The 11,663-nt window shown below is 41.3% G+C and overlaps 1 protein-coding gene across 1 annotated transcript; it reads left to right on the top strand.

Annotated features, from left to right (window-relative positions):
• The first annotated feature begins 3,003 nt into the window (after nt 1-3,003).
• On the top strand, nt 3,004-9,593 carry Abra (actin binding Rho activating protein). Its single transcript, XM_055626777.1, has 2 exons — nt 3,004-3,662; nt 9,049-9,593. Exons 1-2 carry the CDS (start codon nt 3,004-3,006, stop codon nt 9,524-9,526), a joined length of 1,137 nt encoding a protein of 378 aa, XP_055482752.1. The 3' UTR covers nt 9,527-9,593.
• The last annotated feature ends 2,070 nt before the right edge of the window (nt 9,594-11,663 follow it).

Below are 11,663 nucleotides of genomic sequence, written 5' to 3' on the forward strand. Positions count from 1 at the left end.
ATCTGGGACCCACCTATCTGGGATCAGAAGCCCATCCCTACCTCTCCTGCCCAGCTATTGGCTGTTCAGCTTTTTATTAGAGATGATGGAGAACAATTTTTATACAACATTGAGACAGGAGATTATTCATAGAAATGACCACTAACAGTTTTTTTAATTTATTTATTACAATTTATTCACTTTGTATCCCAGCTATAGCCCTCTCCCTTATACCCTCCCAATTCCACCCTCTTTCCTTCTTGCCCTCCCATGCCCCTCCCTCAGTCTACTGATAGAGGAGGTCCTCCTCCCCTTCCATCTGACCCTAGCCTATCAGGTCTCATCAAGACTGGCCGCATTGTCTTCCTCTGTGGCAACAGGCTTAAATCTTATTTCCTGAGGTTTTCACTATAAACTAGTATTTATACAAATCTCTGTCATTTATGATTTTCATTTTTTTTGTACCACATAATTAATTAGAGAATGTAATTCTTAAGAACTTGGACCCTGACCGAGAACATGAAGCTAACATTTTCATAGTAATCAAAAGATTGGGGGCATGAAGGCCTTACTTAGAGTGGGAATGCCTGAAGTAGACGGGAAGAGGAAAAGAATGTTAAACTCCTCTGTAAATGTCTGAAGGGCCGCAGTTGGCATCAAAGCCAAATTCATATGAGTGAATAGATCTTTTCAGGAGCCACGCCCTGTCCCCTAAAGGCCATCTGCCGACAACCTCATTGCTCAGGCAGCTGCCTGCAGTGCCTGCTAGATTATGAGGCCCTGTTAGCATCTTCAGTCTATATCTCTTCCCTATCAGGATGTAGCCTGAACAATACTGAGTATGAAGGTAGAGATGGAATTCAACCTGGTCCTGGGCTACGCTTCTGAGCTTGAGAGCTCAGAGGAAGCCATTCTACCATGACCTTCCAGGGGGATGAGTGGAATCCAAGCAGAACTCAGCAGAGTTTAATGGACCTACATTTGAGGAAGGAAGGGCAGGAATTTAAGCCAAGATTTAAATTATTGTTGATAATAGTCCCTGCCTTTGTGATCCCATTTCCCCCTTAGTTAATCAAGAGCAATTCTTTCTCTGTGCTATTGATATTACCAAGTGCTGCTGAGCTCAGAGAACACATCTGACAGGTTTCTAGAAAGAGTTTTATAATATTTCCAAAATTGTTTGACTCCCAGGGCATGAATAACTGGCACGATGAAAAACTGACACCAGTTTTTTTTTTTTTTTTAAGTGAATGTGTCTAGCAGACAAAATTAACTTTTATACTTTTCATAATGCTCACAGGCAACAGTTTCCAACGTATGCCAGGCTTGAAGGAATGGAAAGAGGGATGGACAGTCTAAAGTAGTGGTGAATGGGGGAAATTACCCAATGCTGAGTCTGCACATTTTCTTATTCTGGTCTAATATACTGAACAGATGCTGTTTCTGTGCACATGAATTATTTTTCCAGTCCTCTTAAAAATACTTATTTACTTGATGTTATAAAGGTTCAAATTGTCTTAAACCTACTCCCAATATGTATAACGTTAAAAAGAAAGAGGAATGTGTGTTTTCAGGCCTGGCCATTTGGTGTTGAATAACCAACTGATGGGCTCTTCCCTGGGGAACATTATTTCTCCTGCTCTAAGCATTCCTTGCTTGCCTGTAGTGTTCTGTATAGGACTGAGGCCTCATGCAAATAACACTGTATAGACCAGCAGGTTGCACTTAGTTACTTACTTACTTAGTTTACTTAGGTTGCATTTATTTACTTATTTAAACTCATACACACACACACACACACACACACACACACACAAACACACACACAAACATTTGTACATACATTTCACAATTGATGAAAAAAGAGGCCATAAAATTGAAAAAGAACATGTAGAGACATTTGGAAGGCCTGGAGGGAGAAAAGAAAATGATGTAATTATATTGTAACTTAAGAAATAATTTAAAAATGAACTAAGTTAACAGTTAATCATTAAAAAGAAAACAGTAACAAAGAGGTGGTGATACCTGCCTTTAAGCCTAGCTAGCACTCAGTGGCCAGGTGGAATACTGAGAGTCAGAAAAACACTTGTTCTACATGGCAAGTTCCAGGTCAGTTAGGGCTACATAATGAGCCTTTATCTCAAAATAAAATAAAATAGAATTGAGAGCATGCTTCAGATAGAATCCATTTATTTTGTTTTTATAAATTATTTTGTTAGCTTAAAAGATCAAGTTTAACAATACTTTCTAAAATATTTAAAATTTTAAATTTTATGTTATTAGAATAGTTTACTGTTTTAAATTAATATATATTATATGCTAATGTCTATTAATAAGCTTTCTCTCCAAAAGAGGATAGAAAACAATAATTAGTCTTTTACCATCTGGACCCTATTTTTCTTCTGGGCTTCAATGTTTCCATCTGGAAAATGAGGATCCAATGAGACAATTTTCTACAACTTATTTCTAGTGGTTGCAGAATGGAAGGAAGCTCAAGCTTGGCATCTCTCAGGATTTGAATCTCATATATTATTATCTGCAGGAAGTTAGATATCTTTTCTCTCAGCTATGGAATGGGACCAGATAACCGGCTGTATGGAGGGCTACAGAGGGTTCGCTGAGAACAAGCCTTTAATACTCTCGGACAATCTGTGTATAACTGTATGCTCCTATACATGGCAGGATCTGATTTTAAGGTCAAGGAAAACAGAAAGCTGAGCACATGATTCAATCTCGTACTTTCCATTCTGGCACTTGGAGAAGAAAGGAGGGAACATATCAGTGTTCTTTTGCCACCAGAGATGTCCCTCTGTGTGATGAAATGGGACCTGTCAGGGTTTAAAAACAGAATACTGTCAGGCCGATGGCACCACATCTTGGCAAGAAATGCTTTGCATAGTTTCCAGCGTCACAGACTCTCCTTCCCCCACACACCCTGCTTCTATTTAAATCCCAGGCACCTCTCCCTACCACATTCCCTCTTTAGCCAGTGTCCAGGCTGTCAGCAGAGAAGAAACAGGTAGCATGGCTCCTGGAGAAACGGAAAGGGAGGCGGGGCCAGCCAAGAGTGCCCTCCGGAAGGTACGCACAGCAACCCTGGTTATCAACTTGGCCCGAGGTTGGCAGCAGTGGGCGAATGAAAACAGCACCCGGCAGGCCCAGGAACCGACAGGCTGGCTGCCTGGAGCAACTCAGGACCCATCCCACACTCCTAAACCAGGGGTGTGTCCCAGTCCCCACCAGCACGCCCCCAAACCTCCTTCTCCAAAGCCAGATGGGCACGGAGAGAGACAATGCTCAGAAGAAGCTGTGGAGGTCTCCCACATCAAAAGGAAAGAGGTGACCAAAACAGTTGTCAGCAAGGCTTATGAGAGAGGAGGAGATGTGAACTATCTGAGCCACAGGTATGAGAACGACGGCAGCGGGACCGAGGCTGTTCAGCCAGAGAATGACATTGACAGAATCCTCCTCAGCCATGACTCGCCGACACGGAGAAGAAAATGCACCAACCTGGTATCCGAGCTGACCAAGGGCTGGAAAGTGATGGAACAGGAGGAGCCCAAGTGGAAGAGTGACAGCATAGACACAGAGGACAGTGGCTACGGAGGGGACATGGAGGAGAGGCCTGAGCAAGATGCCGTGCAGGTGGCTGCTGCCAGGATCAAGCGCCCCTTGCTCTCCCAGTAAGTGAACGCTTGCGATGTCTCAATCATCAGGGAGCTCCAACCAGCAACGGATATAGAGAGAGATGTATTGCCAGTCAGAGTGGGTCCTCTAGGGCGGCACATCCCTGGCCTGAAAGGCCAGTGCTAACCTCGGGTGTGGCCGTTCTGGTCCAACCATTACTGTTTCACCTACGAGAGGGAATGGTGTCAGCACCTTTTCAGGCTTCCTGAGTTAGACTTGCACAGGAAGAGTGAGTGAGGCAGCTGGAAAGGCTGAACCAGAGCTTGCGTTTTAACCCGTGTTACACGCACTCTCTTAGCATAAGGCACAGTATCCGTTTAATTGATCGCAATAACCTCCAAAGTGTAGGGATTCAGTACAAGTACGTTGAAGGGCTTTAAAACAAAAACAAAAATAACGGCCTCTAGTTTGTGTGCGCGAGTGTGTGTGTGAGTGTGTGTGCATCTGTGTATGCATGTATGCATATGCACGGGTGTGGAAGCCAGAGGCGGAAGGCCCTGTCTTGCTATATTGCTCTCAACTCTTAGATACAAGACAGGGTATCTCACTGGACCTGAAGCCTGCTGTTTCGGCTCACCTGACTGGCCAGCGAGCATCCAGGAATCTGTCTGTCTTACGTAAATGTTGGCCATGCCTAGAATGCATTTTTATCTTATTTTTATGTGGGACCTGGGGACTCAAACTCAAGCCCTTATGTTTGCATAACTAGAAAGATGGCTCTCACCCACGGAGCCATCTTTCCAACCTAGCTTGATGTTTACTGCTTTCCATGGACGTGGTTACCAATCTGTAAATCAAAGGCCTGGGGCTCAAGCTTCTTAGAGAGGAAAACAAAGATGATAGCTGCTGATGGTAATAATGACACTGCAGTTTAGATAGCAATCTTGACACATATGACCCCATTGATCCATTGATCAAATTAGTGATAGTCCCTGGGCAGTGCCAATTCAGAGAGGAGTCAACTCCGCTCAGTAGTTCTGGGCATAGTGGGATGAGGAGCTGAGGTTTTTCAGCCACAAAGACAACTGGGTACCAACTGTCGGGTGAAGACACCACCACTTCATAGCTATCCCAAACGTGTGCTAGAAAATTCACTCTGATGCCCCCTTGACATACTGAAGCTGGGTGAAGGACACATACTAGAGTACATTAAGCGCCATCCCACTAGAACAGATTATAAATAAAAACCCCTAGCTGTCTTATTTTCCATTAATATTACTGCATTAAAAACATTCATATAACTACTCCAAAATGACAGAAACATGAGAAAATTGGTTCCCATATTTTCACTATACTATTAATAAGCTGCATTCAGGTAAGAGAGCAGAATTAAGCTGATGCCATTTTTAGAGTTGGTAATTTAGGAATAAGTTTGTGATATGTTTCTGTTAAAAAAGTTAAACTTTCTAATGTACTTTGCCTATCATATCTTGTAGCATTTGTCACCATGCATATTCCTTAGAGAGGAAATAATTGTCATCTATGACAGGTGGAGGTTTTGAATTCAATGTTAGTCTCCTAAAATATGTAGGGCATAGTAATTGCTTTGTTGTCAATTTGTACTGTAATTATCTTTTCAAAGATCAGTTTAAACAAGTGGTTCTCAACTTTCCTAATCTGCAAGCCTTTAATAGCCATAAAACTATTTTTGTCACTACTTTATAACTGTAATTTTGCTACTGTTATGAATCATAATGTAAATATTTGTGTTTTCTGATGGTCTTAGGCAAACCTTTGAAAAAATTGGTTGACCCTATGGGGTCATGACTCACAGGTTGAGAACCATTAATCTGAACTATTTTCACCTGAAAATTTAAAGCATGCAGTTACGTGGAATCATTCTATCAGTGACCAAAAAGATCCCTGGGATATAAGGATTTCTAATTTCAGTTTAAACCTCACACTTTCATACATTTTAACAACTCAAAATATAAAACCATACAGGATGTTTGTTGGTATAGAAAAGAGCCATTGTGACATATATCTTCCAAGTATTTTAAAACAGACTTATTTTCTAATTATTGGTTTGTTCCATTTCCTCTTATTTTAGGGACTTAACAATATTACAATGTAATGAGATTTAGATATTATTTCTTTTTAAAGATTATTGCTTCTTCATAGATTTTTTTTCTAAACCAACAAAAACTTTTATTCAAACAATATTGAGCTCCAACACCTAGAGCATCTACACTGCTAATTCAAAGTGAAAGACAGAAATTATACCTTAAAAAGCAAAAGCCAGAAAGTCATAAAACATGCAGTTTAAACAAATCACCCCTGGACACTAGTGTGAATGATTCTATACTATCCCTTTCTTTCCTTCATCAAAATTAAAAATAAGCATAACGCTCACATAATAATATTTGAGAGGCCCTCTGTGGTAGGCTCCTGTCCTGTTCCCAGTTTTCCCCATCTTCTGAGGTCTATCCTGTTTGCCTTTCTGAATGAGGACTGAGCATCTTACCCAGCAGGGTATTAAAGCAGATGCTGAGACTCATAGCCAAACTCTGGGCAGAGTGCAGAGGATCTTATAAAAGAAGGGGGAGATAGAAAGACATGGAGGGGACAGGAGCTCCACAAGGAGAGCAACAGAACCAAAAATTCTGGGCACAGGGGTCTTTTCTGAGACTGATACTCCATCCAAGAACCATGCATGGAGATAACCTAGAACCCCACCAGTCTGCAAGTGGGTGCCCTAGTAAGGGAAACAGGGACTGTCTCTGACATGAACTCAGTGGCAGGCTCTTTGATCACCTCCCCCTGAGTGCCAGGTCAGCCTTACCAGGCCATAGAGGAAGACAGTGCAGACAACTCTGATGAGACCTGATAGACTAGGGTCAGATGGAAGGAAGGAGAACCTCCCCTATCAGTGGACTGGGGAAGGGGCATGGGAGGAGAAAAGGGAGGAAGGGTAGGATTGGGAGGGGAAAAGGGAGGGGGGTACAGCTGGGATACAAGGTAAATAAATTGTAATTAATAAAAAAAATTAAAAAAAACAAAAATCCTTAAAATTCTGTTGTATTGCTACTAAAACTCACCTATAATGAATACAGAATTAATGAATAAATATTATATTGTTTAAAAAAAGAATAATATTTGAAGTTATAAGTTCACTAATCACCAGGATGCCAATGTAACATTTTTCATTTGTGCCTAAAATCACTAAATTCGTCAGCCTGATGCCTCTACCTGTTAGTTACTCGAATTATTTTTGCAAATTAATAATAATAATGTCTCTTAGGGGACTTTTCCCACAATGTAATGGCTATCCAAACAGTGCTTAGAAGGTGTCCTAAAAAGGACAGATGGAGTGGCCAAGCAGCCAGGAGCTCACAAAGGCTAGCCTATGAATCTTTAACATGGGCCAGAGCCCCGAGTTTGTGCTAATGATTTGAATGCATCACATTTGTCACCTACGCAGAATTTCAGAAGTTTGTACCTCCTGAAAGATATCATGCCTTCCTTGTAGGTGGCAGGTGCTCTTTTTCAAAGGCACCTTTAGATTTTTTTTTTTCTTAAACTTAAGGCAGCTGTGATCATTAGGTTACACCTGTCTTCATCACTGTGGCTTCAAGGGCACAGTTTACTCTTCTAAGATTTTGCAGCCCACGCTGGTAGGTGAGCAAGACAGCTGATGGCAAAGCAGTGACAGTTCACTGCAATGGGGTTGAGTGAAATCCACTTCAGTGTTTGCTCTTAGCACTTTTTCAAACTCAAGGGATTGCAATAAACATGTATTGTATATAGTACTGTGTGCTGTTTTCCCAGTTAAACTGGTCTCATGTTTTTCTCCACATGGCTATTAAAAACAAAACAAAACATATTGGATCAGAGCATCCCTTTCCATGCTAGCCTAACAGTGAGCCATTATAGCCATAAGACTTTCTGAAACACAAACATGGGAATAAATGAAATTTCGCCATCTAGTGGATGTTCTCTCTTTGAAAAGACTTTATTGTGAGGGTGCATTTAAAGCACATACAGGCCTGGTGTCTGCCACTTGATGGTCTGCACATCTTCCTTACAGCAAACACACGTCCCCTGGCTCTGTAATGCTGTCATGAGTCTCATAAACTCAGGGCTATCCGGACAGAACAGAGCTCATGACACAGGGACAGAGGACTGAAAAGCCTTAGAAACAGTTACTGTGTGATTCAGTCACCCATTTGTCACCCAAGCAGAATTTAGGAAGTTTGCACACTGACAGCTAACCCTAGCTTACTCTTGGGCGTAGAACAGTGAATTACGAGTGCTCATAGGGTCCCGTCATGCCACTCATAGAGATAATGCAAGAACTCATTACATCTTCAATTCCAACGCTTCCAGGCATGAGGCCACTTTGTGTTGTGGGGAAGAAAGGTGGGTGCTTTTTGAAGATGGAGTAATTCCTTTTTTACAAAGAAAAGTAAAAAAGCATCTGCTAAACTGGAGATATAGAATAATGCTGGGTTTCAAATGCTAGGTTTTAATAGTTTTGTGCTTAATAAAGAAAATGCATTCCAAATTCCAAGGAAACACACACACACACACACACACACGCGCACACACACACACACACACACACACACACACCCCTTTGAAATACGACTCCCTTATCACATGCTACCCGAGTGCTAGTGGCATCACAGTGCATTTAGCTTCCGTTTTTGCCGAATTCTCCAGCTGCTACAGACTCAAGCTGTATTTCTTAAGAGTTACATACTGAACTGACCTCTTAGGACAGCTTAATTTGGCTTCCAATTCCAGTCTTGGTCTATCACTTAACAGATCTGTCTTTAATATGTTCCTTAATCTTTCTAGCTTCAGTTTCTTCATCTACACAGCTGAAATGTTATCTGTCTTGTAGATGATTGTGGAGAATAGTAACGAAGTGTTTGGAAGAATGACAGTATATGGCATTCATTCTTACTGCTAGCAAATGTTTTCTATTTGTGCAACCTGGTGCTTTAAAAAATGTGTGCACATCACTACTAGTGTAAATAGGCTATCATAAAAAAACATGAAATTCCACGTACAGCTATTCCAATCTTTAGTAGTACCAAATGCATGTTTGGGAAAGAAACGGTTTCAGAAGCCATATAAGAACTGATTCTAGTTCAGGAATGTTCAAAACATGCAACATGTTAGAAGTAGATACTTTCATACTACATGTAAGGAAGAATTTTTTTAACTTGAATTTGATGTTAGTGGCTAATCCATTGCTATCGTTAATCCATATTGTTATTGTGATCAATGATATGTGTGAAAGTAAAAATTATGTATTTTTTTGGTAAGTAGTGACACGTATTTTATCATGACAGAAACTGCACATGGCAAGTACAAAGGGGAAATGGTACTTCCTGTTTGCATGCTAACCTTGCTTCTTCACCTTCTCTCTTTTAGGGCAAACAGATATTCAGAGACACTCAACTGTAAGGCCCATCGGAAATACAGCCATGTGGACAACCTGAAAGGGAGGTGGCAGCAGTGGGCTGATGAGCACATACAGTCACAGAAGCTCAACCCCTTCAGTGATGAATTCGACTACGACCTGGCCATGTCCACTCGGCTACACAAGGGAGACAAGGGCTATGGCCGTCCCAAGGAGGGAAGTAAGACAGCTGAAAGAGCCAAGAGAGCTGAGGAGCACATCTACCGGGAAATTATGGAATTGTGCTTTGTGATCCGCACTATGGCCCGCCACAGACGAGATGGCAAAATCCAGGTTACTTTTGGGGAACTCTTTGATAGGTATGTTCGAATTTCAGATAAAGTGGTGGGCATCCTCATGCGTGCCAGGAAGCATGGACTGGTGCACTTTGAAGGAGAGATGCTCTGGCAAGGCCAAGACGACCATGTTGTGATTACTCTCCTTGAGTAAGACCTCAACAAATCAACTCTCCGTTGCTCTCCTGCTAAATGATAATGTATTACAAGGTATTGCTGCTCTGGAATGGTCTCAATAAAATGATTTTATATAAATGGCATTTGGTGTTGTTTCTATGAGGTTACTGCATGAAGATCTTGGCCAAATACACTCAGAATACAGACTATCATACATAACAAGTATATTAATATTTGAAATTTCACTTACCTTTTTAGGCAAAAATACTTGGCCTTCATTGATAAAATTATTATAGATTTAAACCACACATTACAGGTAAGAAAACTGACATTGCATAAAGTAGAACAGCAGCATAATGTAAGTCACTTTTTTTAGGGGAAAATTTGTATAAAATTAAGTTTAACTTAAAAAAGTGAGTGGTCTCCAATGTTATTTAACTAAGGATGACTTCAAAGCCTTATATGCCAGACTCTATCTCCTTAGCGCTGGGTCTACAGGCTTAGATTCAATCATTGCCACTTTGTGAAGTGCTAGGGATCAAAACCAGAGCCTCATGCCCGCTAGGGAAGTACTCTATTTACCAGAATATTCTCCAGGCTTTTCGAAAAATTATTGCATCATCTTGGTGCATAAATAAATGTCAGTATTCAATAAAAATGTTGAAGTTCCTCTGTGTGATTCAACTCCGGAAGGGTTCCTTTAGTCAGCTTTCCTCTTTCTGCTCAAGTATGTAGAAACAGACGCTATTAATGGCCTTATAAAACCAACAATGATGGTACCTTACCTGGAAAGTGGGGTGCAATTGAGAGGTTAAGGCTAATCTACCTTTGCTGCACTTCATGAACATACTTCAAGTACATACTTTCTAAGAAGTAAAACTGATTATCTCCAGATTATTCTTTACAAATAGCATTCCCTCTAAAGATGCTAGTTTCTGAATTTACAGTTAGGCATTATTCAGAAGAACTAATAAATCTGTTTTCTTAGCAGAAGGGGTACAGTGACCTTAGAATTCTCATTCACAGAATTCCTGCTTACATGGAGTTACTCCAGTTCCAGAAGAAATGCTGATAATCTGGAAAGAAACTGGCACTGGAAAGAGAAAAATCCAGAAGCAAGCTGAGTATGGACGTGATTCTGCTTTGCAACACAATATAGAAAGGATTGTCAGTGTATTCTTTTAAGATTTTTATTATCATTTATAATTTATTCAATTTGTATGCCAGCTGTGGCCCCCTCCCTCATCTCCTCCCAACCCTGCCCTCCTTCCCCATGCCCCTCCTCTAGTCCACTGATAGAGAAGGTCCTCCTCCCCTTCTGTTTGACCCTAGCCTATCAGGTCTCATCAGGACTTGTTGCATTGTCTTCCTCTGTGGCCTGGCAAGGCTGCACTCCCCACCCCCAAGAGGGAGGTGATCAGAGAACCTGCCACTGAGTTCATGCCTGAAAGTTCCTGCTGTCCTTACCAGGTACCCCACTTAGAGACTGAGTCTATGGGCTACACTGAGCTGGGGTTTTTGGTCCTCTCAATGCATTGTCCTTGGTTGGCATGTCATTCTCTTCAGGGCCCCCAGGGCTCAGTTTCTATGGTCCTGTTGTTCTTCTTTTGGAGCTTCTGTCCCCTCCAGGTCTTTCTTTCTCCCCCTTCTCTCTTAAGATTCCCTGCACTCTGCCCAAAGTTTGCATATGAGTCTCAGCCTCTGCTTCGATACCTCCATCAGTAGAGTCTTTCAGAGGCCCTGTGTGGTAGGCTCCTATCCTGTTCCCTTCAAGGACATTTGTTCATCCATGTTCAAAGCAGCCCTATTCGTAATAGCCAGAAGCTGGAAACAACCTAGATGTCCCCCAACAGAGGAATGGATACAGAAAATTGTGGTATATTTACACAGTGGAATATTACTCAGCTATTAAAAAGAAATAAATTATGAAATTTGCAGGCAAATGGTGAGAACTAGAAAAGATCACCTTGAATAAGGTAACCCAGAAGCAGAAAGACACACATGGGTATATACTCATAAGTGGATATTAGCCATATAATAAAGGATAAACACTCTCAAATATGTACAACTAAAGAAGCTAAACAACAAGGAAGATTCTAGTGAAGATGCTCCATCCTTATTTAGGACACACGTGATAGACATTGAAGCAGGAGAAGACAGGGAACAGGACAGGT

Source organism: Psammomys obesus, unplaced genomic scaffold, assembly GCF_907164565.1.
Source record: "Psammomys obesus unplaced genomic scaffold, mPsaObe1.curated_primary_1811, whole genome shotgun sequence".
NCBI classification, from domain to species: domain Eukaryota; kingdom Metazoa; phylum Chordata; class Mammalia; order Rodentia; family Muridae; genus Psammomys; species Psammomys obesus.